The sequence below is a fragment of the Myxocyprinus asiaticus genome, chromosome 40, assembly GCF_019703515.2.
Source record: "Myxocyprinus asiaticus isolate MX2 ecotype Aquarium Trade chromosome 40, UBuf_Myxa_2, whole genome shotgun sequence".
NCBI classification, from domain to species: domain Eukaryota; kingdom Metazoa; phylum Chordata; class Actinopteri; order Cypriniformes; family Catostomidae; genus Myxocyprinus; species Myxocyprinus asiaticus.
In genome coordinates this window covers 7,846,591-7,861,521 of record NC_059383.1, presented here as the reverse complement: position 1 = coordinate 7,861,521, position 14,931 = coordinate 7,846,591, and the positions used below count along the sequence as shown (strand labels likewise).

The window sequence follows — 14,931 nt, the reverse complement described above, 5'->3', positions numbered from 1 at the left end:
ATCTTCGAGGGTGTTTTCATCTTCATCCGTGTTTTTTTCCCGAATATGTTCTTGCGTGCCTCTGAGTTCTCTAACAGACCTGTTGAAGCACTAACAAAGAGGTTTGTCGGCTCAGAAGCGTACCTGCAGTTTCCAATGATCTCCTCACTTGACGGCTCACACAAACTGTCGATTGCTCCACATCCTTCCTCCTACTGTAGTCTACTCCGAATTCTAAGAATACAGAAAAAAAGTGACTTCCTCGCTTGCTGAAGAACTTCGCAGCATGTTGTGTCTGCATGTCGGAGACCACTGTGCTCCTCTCTTCGTCGTTTAGAGAGTGTGTAGGGCGTTCGGGTGGCCAGGGTTTATCAGTAACCCTCTATAAATTCCCCCTGGGTCTGTCCCTTCACCTGGCTGGGAATTGTGTGTGTTAGTCACCTATAGAAGGGACAGTCCCTGTAGATCTCAAAGCTTTCAACAAGCACCATCTCGCAGACAATACTCTGGACAAGGATCTTTTGTGCACTTGAAGATTTTGGATGAATATAGAAATAATGATTCAATCTGTCATAGTAAAGCCCAGTTTTTCATGTGGAGCTGGGAAAGTCCATGCTTTGTCATAAATCAGTTTTTGCATGTGTATTTTTTCTTTTTTATCTAAAACAATTTTAGCTGTTTGAAAAATGTCGTTGTTCTGTAATATCAAGAAAATAAGAGAAACATTTTAGGTCTCAAGATTGAAATATTTCAGTTCACAAGTGAGATTATATTGGTCTTGATCATGATGTCCATTATTACACAATAAAGTTGTTGTTAAACAATAGAAGACATTTGAGTACAAGATATAGCAAAATTATATAAAGGAAAAATATAACTGCACAACTCAAATTATATATCTTAATATAACTCTCTATATACAGTATATATTCAAAACAAATATTAAGATTGTTTTCAGTTTCATAACAAATTTCCATCAAATTGAATTGTGTAATCTTTAACGTAATGAATAAATATAATTACTAAAATAATTAATCATTTACTTAAAAAAAACTGAATATTTAGTTTAGTTTTATACATCTCATGCAGCAATTTGTGCTGATTTTTTTTTACTTGTTTAAAAGCAAGTGATGATTAAATTGTATTAAAAGAATAGTGGAACATCTTTTATTAATTGTAGATGCAAAATAGATTTTTAGTATTATTTATTAACAAAAAGTGATTACCTGTTAAGTGATTTGTTACCTTAAGGAGCTTTTTCTACCTGATCTAGCCCTTAACATCAGTTTTGTTGCTGTAACCTATAACGTTTTATTTATTTTTTTGGTTGAAATAAACTAATGATAACCTCTTATTTTGGTAGATTCAGTGATGTTAAATAATATTTTTTACTTAATCTAGTTCATTTAGATGTTACCCCATGAAGCACATTTTTTTATGTTACCTTTTTTTCAGTGCAGAAATCAAATGATATGGATGCATTCACATCATAAACAAATTTATTTATTCTTGAAAAGATAAGAATATGTTGTATTATTTAAAAACAACTAATATACACAAATAAATACTGTTTTACAATTTAAAAGAAAATATTCACAATGATTAAAACTTATCAATACTTTTTTTATTATATATTATTTTTTAATATTGAAATTAGTACATGATTTCACAGTTTTCTGTTTTTATTGGATTAATTTCATTGTGCTTTAAAGAGATAATGAGCTACATTATTTTTCATTCTCATTTGTGAAGAAATTAATTATCATTTCATAAGCAATTTTATTATAATAATTTCATTATCATAATCAGCTTATTTGTTAGTGATACTATTAATTTAAACTTCTACATGCACTATGAATCTTGAACATTTTAAAGCTAATACATGACACAACAGAAAAGTTTTGGGTGGTGGGGGGTGGGGGGGGGAGTTTGGATTGATTTATAAGATAAGAACCTATATGTGTTACAGATTATAAACAAATGTTTTTTTTTTTTTCCTAATGTGTGTCTGTTCATGGAACTTAACCTGATGTGATGTGATGTGAAGAGCACTTTCAATGTTCTCTCATATTGAACAGAAAGAAAAGCATGTGAAACAGTTCTGTCTAATGGCAGACGTGTGTGAGAACATTACCTCATTCTGTATCTCATGTTCATGATACTTATTCGACCTTTTGTAGATTCTGCACTGATGTCATCATTTTGCTCAAATCAAACCTTAACTGTCCCTTTTAAGGTTCCTATTTGCATAAACATTTTGGTGAATCATAAAGGACCTTGCTATCTAAACGAGGGAGTGTGGCATACAGGAAGTCGACGCAAAGTTTGCGAGTGAGGCGTACAGGAAATCAGTGCAATTTTCATCACCACCCATCATGCTTACTTGTAGGCGGGGCCTTTTTTGTTTACTTGCGCATTGTCTTTGATGTTGCCTCGGAGAAAGGACATTAATAAAGTCAAACAAAGTCTGGTCACTTCCTATTCTATCTGTACCACTGAACAGATCTCCATTTATGACAGATGTCTGGAAAACATATTGCCAAGAATTACAAATAAGAACCGCATTCAGTAGAATAGAATCCAAAATACTGTTCTAAAACTTTTCAACTTTTTTCTTTTGTTATTCACGATATTTTTTGTTTACATTGGCTGCATTTAAATACAATTGGGCTGTATGGACATTAGTTTATCCTATGTTTAGAAAAAAACAAAACAACACAACAAAGGTGGAAGTGAAGAAGCTGTTTCAGGTAAAGTGGGCAACTCAACTACCCTCAAACTTTCTCAGCTCAAAAGTATAGGGGCAGATTTGTGGTTTCAATGAATCTATATTGGAAAGCAAAGAAGAAGGACAAACAGTGTATTCTCCCCACCCCAGAGGAGCCAGTGCCAGTAAACTCACTGAAGGTAATCTTTACTGTTGGGATAACTGACCTCCCACAAGTTACAAAGATATGAGCTTGTTTGTCTTTTCAAAAGTAGCATCTGCAGCCAAATTCACTTGTTAAAAGCTTGTGAAGTGCTTATGAGTTCTGACACTTCAGGTATAATATTTATCCCATATTGTGAGTTATAGACTATAGGTGAATTTTAAAGCTAAAAACTGTATAAAACTGTAATCCTATAATTTACTTGCAAAACCTTTTTGTTTTTGCATATTATTTTGTTTGAAAGGTCTCCACACTTAAAACAGCAGTGTGTAATGATTGCAGAATTGGCAGCATTTTATTATTATTATTATTATTCCTATGAATACATAAAAGGATTTAATACTTGTACTGATTTTTTTAAACAATTTAATCTGTTTTTAAAATATTATTTCTTAATTTTATTGTGATTATTACACTTACATATAACTGTTTTTTTTTTTTTAAATAAAATATAATAGAACAAAATTAAATAATACAAATGTATTTTTTTCCAATTACATTTAGTGTTTATTTTAGTGGTTATAAATAAAATAAAATAGAGTAAAATATTATTGTTCATCTTGGTGGTTGTGTCTTATGATGTTGGAATGTTCCCTGTCTTGTACTGTAAATTTGCAATAAAATAAATAAATACAAATAAAAAAATGAAATAATAAAATGTGTCTTTTATCCCCCAATCACATGTAGTGTTCATCTCGGTGGTTGTGTCTTATGGTGTTGGAATGTTCTCTGTCTTGCTTTGTAAAATGGCAATGCAATGCAATGCAATGTAATAAAATAATAAAATATCATAAAACTGTTTAAACTAATTGCTGATAACACATCTATGTTGCAAAAGAGCAAATTAAAATGCAATAATAATTCTAATACATTTGACAATAATTTTTGACAGGATAAAGCTTGAAATGGTTACAAAACTGGAAAAATTAAGGTTAATTAAATCTTTTTTTATTTCTGGGAATGGCATTTTGAACTTTTTATGTCAGTTTTATTGAAAGTTCTATTTAGAACGACTTACAGTATTGCTCTCCCTTCAAAGTACCCTCAGAAGGTATCATACACCATTTGAAACACATGGAATATCTTCACTGGCCAGAGCTTAACACTCACTTAAATCTTTTCATGCTTTTGCATACTTGAAACAGTCTGTTATCACTTCTGTGTCAATCTCTGATCCAAAAAATCCTTTTGAATGTATTATTCATATACTGTATATTTAAAGCATTCAGCAACTGATATTCAATTGTGTTTTCAAACCGTTGATATGAAACATACTGCGTAAAAATGTAAATGTAAAATGTCCAGGAAGAAAGTACATTCTTTTCTATTATGACACACTTTTATGAAACACTGATATTTGTCATGTAACCCTTGGAATTTTTAGCACAAGTGCAAACCCTCACATGCACCTATACCTCCCCACAGCAATATGGATTTTGATATATGCAATGCGAGTCTTTTTCTGTCCCCTACTGATGCAAGTTGCTGAAATTATTGCGCGTCCCTTAGATTAACCGAGAAATGTTGCTCTGAAGAGATCACTAGATGACTTGGACACAATGACATCACTTAGCTTCATGAGTAAAGCTTCAAAGCCTGAACATACAGTTGAAGTCAGAATTTAACATACACCCTAGCCAAATACATTTAAACTCAGTTTTTCACAATTCCTGACATTTAATCGTAGAAAACATTCCCTGTCTTAGGTCAGTTAGGATCACTACTTTATTTTAAGAATGTGAAATATCAGAATAATAGTAGAGAGAATGATTTATTTCAGCTTTTATTTCTTTCATCACATTCCCAGTGGATCAGAAGTTTACATACGCTTTGTTAGAATTTGGTTGCATTGCCTTTCGTTGCATAAATTGTTTAACTTGGGTCAAACATTTTGGGTAGCCTTCCACAAGCTTCTCACTATAAGTTGCTGGAATTTTAGCCCATTCCTCCAGACAGAACTGGTGTAACTGAGTCAGGTTTGTAGGCCTCCATGCTCACACACACTTTTTCAGTTCTGCCCACAAATCTTCTATCAGATTGAGGTCAGGGCTTTATGATAGCCACTCGAATACCTTGACTTTGTTGTCCTTAAGCCATTTTGCCACAACTTTGGAGGTATGCTTGGAGTCATTGTCCATTTGGAGGTCCCATTTGTGACCGAGCTTTAACTTCCTGGCTGATGTCTTGAGATGTTGCTTCAATATATCCACATAATTTTCGATATAGGACTCGTTTTACTATGGATATAGATACTTGTCTACCTGTTTCCTCCAGCATCTTCACAAGATCCTTTGCTGTTGTTCTGGGCTGGATCTGCACTTTTCGCATCAAACTACGTTCATCTCTAGAAGACAGAATGTGTCTCTTTCCTGAGCGGTATGATGGCTCCCTGGTCCCATGGTGTTTATACTTGTGTACTGTTGTTTGTACAGATGAACGTGGTACCTTCAGGCATTTGGAAATTGCTCCCAAGGATGAACCAGACTTGTGGAGGTCCACAGTTTGTTTTATGAGGTCTTGGCTGATTTCTTTTGATTTTCCCATGATGTCAAGCAAAGAGGCAGTTTGAAGGTAGGCCTTAAAATACATCCACAGGTACACCTCCAATTCAGTACACCTCCTATCAGAAGCTAATTGTCTAAAGGCTTGACATCATTTTCTGGAATTTTCCAAGCTGCTTAAAGGCACAGTTAACTTAGTGTATGTAAACTTCTGACCCACTGGAATTGTGATATAGTCAATTAAAAGTGAAACAATCTGTCTGTAAACAATTGTTGGAAAAATTACTTGTGTCATGCACAAAGTAGATGTCCTAAATGACTTGCCAAAACTATAGTTTACTAATATTAAATCTGTGGAGTGGTTAAAAAAAAAATGAGTATTAATGACTTCAACCTATAAGTGTATGTAAACTTCTGACTTCAACTGTACTCTTGTTCATTCAAACTCAGGGTGCATTTTGAATGATGAGAGCAAAGCGAAAGTACTAAACAGTGTAAAAAGGGAAAATAATATGAATAAACAGAAGTCCCTAAAATTATACTAAAGCCACATTTATAGTGACATAATTAAATACCCAAATTAGGCACATCTTATTAAATAATATGTGTAAATTAGATATGTGACATTAACTGTTTACATTTACATTTATGAATTTGGCTTTCATTCGAAGCGACTATTGTATCAGTTTGTGTGTTCCCTGGGAATCGAACCCATGATCTGTGACATTATCTGTTTACACTTTATAACATATGAAAATTAGGTACAGTTTATTAAATATTAGTTTATAGTGACTTTATATGTTTACACTTAATAAAATATGCAGATTAAGCACATATTATTAAATATATATTTATTAAATATTAAAAATGATCCGTTTACTCCTAATAAAACAATACATTTTAATTAATTTTAATCAAATCTGTTTACACAATAAAATATTCAAATTAGGCACATCTTAATAAGTATGCATTTTTAGTGACTTTATCTGTTTACATGTAATAAAATATACAAATTAGGCACATCTAAAGTATGCCTTCATAGTGGCTTAATCATTTACTCTAAATAAAATATGCAAATAAGGCAAATCGTATTTAATATGCATTTATGGTAGCACGATCTGTTTAAACTTAATAAAATATACAAATTAGGCACATTTTGTTAAATATTAAATATTAATAAAAGGTCACAACTTATATAAATATATATGTTTTAATGTGAATATTTAATTGGTAAATGTCAGGCTCTTCTGTCAAAAAGTTGTTTATTTAACAAAATATTTAATAAAAAACTTTGTGCGTATAATGAATCATGCTTTTCTCACATTTTAAGACAAAATTGTCCATAAAATGCCAAGAATTTTTTTTTTCCCCCAGTCAATTCAGCAATATCAACACATCACAACAAAATGTCAAAGCATAGCAGGAGCACACTGTTCAAGCAAAACATTTCACAAAAAGATGTTTGTTAGATTTGAAATGATAAAACTGTTAAACATGAAGACAAAAGTATTTGGACATTTTCTGGTTGTCAAATTAAAAAATCAACATGTCTGTTGTTAATGTGATGAACTGCACCTGTGGTTACTCCTCTAAGACACTTGTGAATTTGGGAAGAACTGACTTCATCCACTAAAACTCACCCCCAGCTGGTTAAAAGTCATTGCAAATATGGCTAAAAAATGTGAAGTTAATTCGGGGAAAAGTTCAAGCATCATTTGTTGGCACATTCTACTATCTGTGATATTTTGCAATCTAACAAATTAAATATTTAATTTTCAATCTGCAGTAACATTCATACATTTTACATGTGGCTTGAGAGTCCATACTTTCTGGGGCAACTGCAAGCACATTTGATCCTTGTTAGATTTACAAAACCCTTTGTAAGCAATTAAAATAAGCAAATCAGATACATTTAACAAATCCTTGAGAATTTGTCTCTGACAATTTATTAATCCAGGTCATGGGCAGAGACAGAAAAGAGAACTGAAGCCGTTTTTTTCATGAGACAATACAACACTTCTGTCCATGCTGCCCACTCCAAATACGCCCTTCTTCCCATCACTCTTATTGCTATGACACTGACCTGCTCTCTCACGTGAGTTCATTCACCATTTACTTCATTTAACAGCTTTACAGTTGGCTGTCAACAATTCCTGTACATCATTACCAAACATTAAGCACAGTGAACTTGTTCAATTATTAGAGTTTTATTAGAATGTTTTTAATAATAGCAACATACATGCTGGCATTTTTGAAATGCTAAAGCAAAAGTTGTCATCTCGTTATCACTTGTATGTGCTGCAATGCCTTGTGTTTTGGTCTGTTGCAGTTGTGCCATTGACCAGCCTGTGCAGTCAAGCAGAGGTTTCCAGCACCACTAATGGCTCTCAAAAAGACATTAAATGGTCAATAAAACTGTCTCAGTGCCATTTGATGGCCATGATGTTCCTTTCCAGACCTATCCATTCTGTACATATCATAAGCTTAGTTGAGCATAGATTCTCAGACACCAAATTTGGGAAGATGGCCCCAAATCCAACCCGCTACTTACTCCTTTATAATTCCTCCCTTAGTCCGAATTGTTTGAAATTTTGTATGCATCATCTAGAGAGACCTCATGACAAAATAAATTACCAAAGAATTTTGATTCCTCTAATAGTTCAGAACATACAGTATTAAGTTGATTGGACCACATCCAACAGAGCTATTGTCCTATACCAAGACTTTCACCCACTGTTGCACTTGTGCATATGGTTGAGTGACAATAAAGGGATTTGATATCTTCTAAAGCATGTGACAATTTAAACTTATTTAAATAACTTTTTGTTATGGTGCAATAGGCTTTATTCACAGTAGAGCCATCTTTGTTTTTTGACGTGAATGAAAACAAGGCTGTGGTACATGCCTCATTCAAAGTACATGATATTTTAATCATTAAATAACATGATAAACATCAAAAGGACCATGGTATTACCATCTGATTTCATCACTGTACCATGGTACCACCACGCTAGACCTTTGTAAGGGAATTCTACATTGTAGTTTATTTATTTGCAGCTATGTACTGTGTCATATGTAAGTCAGTCATCTCTGAAAACAACATATTGAAACTACAGATCTTATGCAGCACCATATTTAATTTTTGACGTGGATGAAAATGAGGCTGTGAGGGATAGACTTACAGACTCTTTAAGAGGTATGTAAATAAGTATGTCTTGGATGTCAATAAGACAGATGTCTTTGAGACGTTTATCATTTAGAATGTTTGTAAATCTTATCTTTTTAAGATGTTTAGCAGATGTTGGTGAAAATATGATGCTTTCCTGATGAAAAGATGTAAAACAGACATCTTAGAGATGTACGTGTGCTATCTGGGATGTTTTCTGGAGGTTTTTTTTTTTTTTTTTTTTTTTTTTTTGTATACTGAACTTTTTTATAAAGATGTCTTTTTCACTGTTCATTAGTGAAACACTTTTAAACAACAGTACAGCCCATTGAAGAGACTGTAGCATATATCTATCCCTCATTTTTATTCCCGCCAAAAATGTAATATGGCGCAACACTGAATAACGTCCATACCTTGCGTTTGGCTTCTGTCAAACTTGTGTCAATTTAAACGGTTTTCAATCAAGGTCTAATGGTAGACTAAATATTGAAGATTTGACTTGTAATTTTACTATATTTACCACAAGGGGTCGCTTTTTAACAGGAGATCAGTATGTCTGACACTGGAGAGAAAAATTACAAATCCACAAATTCATACTAAAACGTCTCAAACACATTTAATATAACAGGAATGGAGAAAACGAAGCTAATAGCATTCAAAACAAAGAAAATAGTATTCTCAAGACTAAAAACACTGTTTATGTAAAAAGAAAGGCTACTTAAGCAATGCAATAAGTGTGTTCATCTGTAGCCCAAAGATCTGACATGTGAAAATATCGTTGTCAGTACATTTATGAGTACGTTGTCAGAGTTAACAAGTATGTACTTACATTTTCAAGCTTATTTATAGATACTATCCAGTAAACACAATTCGTATATACATCCAAACAATTTGTGATAAACGCATAATTTGTAAAAGTTCAATTGGAGACACATTTTAAATCTCATTTTGGATAGACTTACAACTGGATTTGACAGCAAATTTTCAAGTTGGCCTACTATAAAATAATAAATTTAGTAGTAAATGACAGGCTGTACATGAGATATAGGCTAGATATAATGAAACTCTTTCAGAAATCCAAAAACGGAACCCTTAACTTGTAAAAACGATTAACCTTTAAAGCTTTCCACATTTACACAAATTCCCACTTTTATTATATTTGTATCAATATTTGCCATTACTTTATCACTGTTAACCTCTAAGTATTTTCTCTTAACACATATTGTGTTGGATAAAACCCATTCTTATACACAGACAAATGCAAATAAAGTTTGATTTTATGAAGAAAAGAAGTACGTACTTGCATAAGGAGGGCGGGACCACCGCGCTCGACCAATCCCATTCCAGTAAACGAGCGACCGCGTCGACATGCAGGTAAATGCCAGTGTTGTTTGATGGGGGTGAACAGAAACAGTTTAGTAGAGACTGGCCACTGGGGTTAAAATGAATGTGAGAAATTGGAACGCCAAATGGATGTAGAAAAGAAAGTCCCACCTTACAGGTAACCAAAAAAGTATTTTTAGCAAGTCAGTCCACTGTCTCTAAAACGCTCCCGGGCAGCTATTTCCAGTCATGCCAGTGCAGCTCCTATCTACTTGAATGGGGGAACAGCGAAATCTCAAAAACGGTTGGTCAAGATTACGATCAAAGAGCATATTTCAAATCAGCAGTAAAATCTTACAAAACTGGTAGCATAAAGTTCGCTTCTTCACCTCATATTGCGCTAAAAAACGTATTTTCCCCAGGCTTGTATAGCTAAGGCGCATGCGCGTACTTGAGTTGATTGAAAGGCGATGTCTGCATTTAAAAGGTGATTGGCTCTTTTACCTGTAAGGCGGGACTTCCTTTCTACATCCGTTGACCGCTAGAGCTTCTTGGTTGGGCGTTCCCATTCATTTAAATAGATCTGACCCCTCTTCTGTTGTCTCTGAGGTAACCCGAGAACGCGCATGCACATTAGTTGAACCAGCCTGGAAAATAGCGTTTTTTTTTTTTTTTTAGAGTGATCTGAGCTAAAATAAATAAATAAAAAAAAAAAAAGCACAATGTATGATACCATTGTTGTCAGATTTTACTGTTGGTTTTAAACATATTTCTTGATCGTAATTTTGACCAATCTCTTGTAATGTTTCGGTCTTTCCCTATTCAAGTAGACAACAGCTGTACTTATGTCGCTTGTTAACAGAAAATATCTGCCGGTGAACGTTCCAAAGATGGCCACCGAGTGAACTGACTTGCTTTGAAGGGCATTTGGGGTGAACTGGTTTGTGCGCATGCGTGTTGCGGCGGCTAAATTTGAGGCGTTCGCGTGAACATAGAGGCGTTTCTATGGTGAGAAGATATTTGACGGGCCACTGGACCGGGTTACATCTCACCGTCGAACAAGGGGCTCTTTGATGCTTTTATGTAATGAGCCGATTTCGCAAAGAATTATCTGGACTCTATAATCACAAGAATCGGCTCGCAGTCAAAGACTTCCTCCCTGGAAACATACTAACGCCCTAATCAGCATAATCGGCGAACAGTAAAGCGCATCGTTGAGATCTTGATGCATCAGTTTTGAACTATTTGATCATTCCTACAGGTGTTGATGCTTTTGCCTTTTCACTGCAATTAAATGTGCATGTGGAGCTGATGAAACATCCACCTCCTGGATCATTTCATTATTCTTGCGCTGAAGACAGATTTCAAGTTAATGTTTCGCCAAGAGGTCGGTGTCCTATCCTTCATTCCGTCTTGTTCGTACCTTTTCCAATACGAGAAGAGGAACATGTCTCGATATAACATCTACAGTCTGCTGGACTGGATCTATGGAGGGGTGGACCCCAAGTTTGAAGGCAACGGAGGGCCCGAGTGCGCCGGCTTCATCTCCCCCCAGCAGAGAGTAGTCGAGACTCTGTTCATCACAGCCATCTCTGTGCTGGAGGTGGTGGTGGCGCTCAAAAAAGTCAATGTCCCTAAAGAGGTCCGGGATGTGGGCAAGGATGGACGCAGGACCAAGGAGGACAGCTGGGGCAAGAACTTGTTGCTTGTGCTGCTGTGCATGACGTTTGGGGTGGAGGTCGGGTTCAAGTTTGCCACCAAGACTGTGATTTACCTCCTCAACCCATGCCATGTGGTCACAATGGTGCAAGTAAGTCTAGTTGTGATGTAATAAAATGCAATATAACAAGATCTGGGTTGGTAACTGTGAACGATTGTAGTTTCCAACCCACCAAATACTGGTCCATGAGCAAGACACTAAACCTCATGTTTCTACAGCCAGACTGAACCTTTAGGAAGTGTAATACTAGTTGTTTTTGATTAATTGGCAAGTTACAAATAGGTAGGCTAATTATTAGTTGTTAAAATTATGATTCAACAATTTATGTCCCATAGTTTGCAGCTTTAACCCTAGAACGCATGTGGGTCAAAAATGACCCAGCGTCTACAATTTAAGACATAATTTTTACATGAAGTGGACTTTTGATCATCCACTCCAGTTATTCCTTAGTTAAGGTGTCTTCTATGATGTGAAATATATATTTGTAATTTAGTTGAATTTTTTTAAATTTTATATATAGTGTAAGAGAATTAGCATCACTTCCCCTAAATAGAGTACATAAGATTGTCTTTTTACAAGTTTATAACTATTTATTTAAAAACATGTTATCCTAGTCCATTGTACTTATATGTTTGTGTAGGTAGAGTTGTTGAGGCTGAAAGGAGGAAACATGGCACTTTCTTGAAGTGCCCATTGAAACCTGTACAAACAGACAGATGATACAATGTCTCTGCTTTGTAAAGCTAGGTTTAGATTTAGCCAAGTTGCTGAAGATGAAAGGAATATTCTGGGATTAATAAAAGTTAAGCTCAACTAACAGCATTTGTTGCACAATGTTGATTTCCGCAAAAAAATGACCTTTTATTAAAAGAAGCTAAAATTGCTTATTGCTTTGCCCAGAAACATCCTTGTGTGCATCATAATACATGGGATACACTTTCAAATGTGTTTAAAAGTTACATCTGCTGAGTCCATTTTTAAAAGAAGTAAAAATCTTTCAATGCAAAAAATACATACATTTGTGCCTGAGCATAAAATGAGTTGGACTGAAAACTTTTCAGATCTACCAACTGTTTTATTCCACCACTATAGACAATCATCTGCAATCTTCCTTTATAAAACTGCTCAATGCTATTATCATGATCAAACTCATTGAAAACATATGCTTAAAACCTACAAATCCAGAGCCATGACACCAAACTGTTATTCCTTGTCTGATAAGGAACCTGCCTACAGAACATCCACAAATTATATCATATTCATAAAAAAATAAAATAAAAATAAATGCATGACCACAAAGTGAGAATACCAGCCATTCCAAGATGTTAGATCTCCTTTGCCCACTCTAACCTTTTCTTTTTGTTAATCTGTTTCAAAAGTGGCTTTTTCTTTGCAATTCTTCCCATAAGGCCTGCACCCCTGAGTCTTCTCTTTACTGTTGTACATGAAACTGGTGTTGAGCGGGTAGAATTCAATGAAGCTGTCAGCTGAGGACATGTGAGGCGTCTATTTCTCAAACTAGAGACTCTGATGTACTTATCCTCTTGTTTAGTTGTACATCTGGTCTTCCACATCTCTTTCTGTCCTTGTTAGAGCCAGTTGTCCTTTGTCTTTGAAGACTGTAGTGTACACCTTTGTATGAAATCTTCAGTTTTTGGCAATTTCAAGCATTGTATAGCCTTCATTCCTCAAAACAATGATTGACTGATGAGTTTCTAGAGAAAGCTGTTTCTTTTTTGCCATTTTTGACCTAATATTGACCTTAAGACATGCCAGTCTATTGCATACTGTGACAACTCAAAAACAACACAAAGACAATGTTAAGCTTTATTTAACGAATCAAATAGCTTTCAGCTGTGTTTGATATAATGGCAAGTGATTTTCTAGTACCAAATAATCAATTTAGCATGATTACTCAAGGATAAGGTGTTGGAGTGATGGCTGCTGTCTAGATTTGATCAAAAATGACTTTTTTCAAATAGTGTTGGTGCTGTTTTTTACATCAGTAATGTCCTGACTATACTTTGTGATCAGTTGAATGCCACTTTGGTGAATTAAAGTACCAATTTCCTTCTGAAACAGTAAAATCTGTACATTATTCCAAACTTTTGGCCGCCAGTGTAAAGATTCTTTTAGCTTCTAGCTTTTCTTCCACACACACAGAGATCAGACAAGTTTTTTTTTTTTAATGACAAAAACACGAAAATACTGTGATGAAATCTATAGTATTAAGCGACAAATAGTTAGCGCGCATGAAAACTTGGTGATTAGTACAAGGTTAAAAAAACTTTCGGGGCTTTTCCTGAAACATCTGGTCTTAAGCCCGGTTAGCCCACCCCTAGTGCCTCCCCTGGCTCTTATAATGGAAGTGAATTGGACCAGTCTATGAACACTAAAATACGTACCTTTTTGAAATTATAGTCAAAATTTTATGACCCCTGTGCAAGGGACCCCCATTTTAAAATATAAAGGCAGCTTTACGTTTTAATGTTTAAAGACTCAATAAAAAGTTGTTAGTTACCACATTATTAACACTGTGTAGAACACTGCTGTCACGGCTTGTCGTGTCAACTACCCATTTACAGATATAAGAAGTGTTATGTTGTGTAAAAATAATACACGTCCTGAAATCAACCCCTTCAAGTCAGAAAACCTGTCCGTATGATGAAACCTTAAACAAAGTCTCTATTGTAACTCTGCTTGTACACACTTCCAGAGTTGGGAAAGCAAATTTCCAATTTAACATAATAAAAGAACAACTATTGTCTCACACCCACATGTATTCACTCTAAGATGGATGCAGATTTTATTGACTGAACACAAACTGTCCCTCCCTTTAAAATCAACATGAAATAAAATTTAACCTAATTTACTTTGTTGTTACACATTTCTGGTCATATTATACATGATTAGTGAATATTATTCCAAAGATTAAAAAAAAAAAAAGAACGTTTTTTTCATTGTAATCTTTCATCAAAATGTAATAACTTCCTCTGAAATGACTTTTTGTTTCCACTGATATTACTGAGGCCGTGTGGGCCAGTTAATGTTCAGTAATTGGTTAATGCAAACCAGTAGCCAAATAGCTATATAGACATTGTTTTAGCAAACTTGCATTCAGGTCTGACTCTATTCTGCTACAGAACACCCACTTTGCTTGATCCAATCAGTTCCTAATAAATAAAATCAAAGTCCCTTTCAGGGCAAGTCAGTCCACTCGGCAGCCATCTTTGAAACACTCCCGGGCAGCTATTTTCTATGAATACAAGTGGTGTAAAAGCACAGCTCCTATCTACTTGAATTGAGGAAAGA

At 34.7% G+C, this 14,931-nt stretch overlaps 1 protein-coding gene across 1 annotated transcript in view; it reads left to right on the top strand.

Annotated features, from left to right (window-relative positions):
- The first annotated feature begins 10,523 nt into the window (after positions 1-10,523).
- The window catches only part of LOC127430436 (transmembrane protein 164), a 53,938-nt gene continuing 49,530 nt past the window's right edge, over positions 10,524-14,931 (top strand). Inside the window, exon 1 of the mRNA XM_051680198.1 lies at positions 10,524-11,709. Within this exon, the coding sequence (XP_051536158.1) occupies positions 11,272-11,709 (438 nt within the window). The 5' untranslated portion in view covers positions 10,524-11,271. The remainder of the gene's footprint in view (positions 11,710-14,931) is intronic.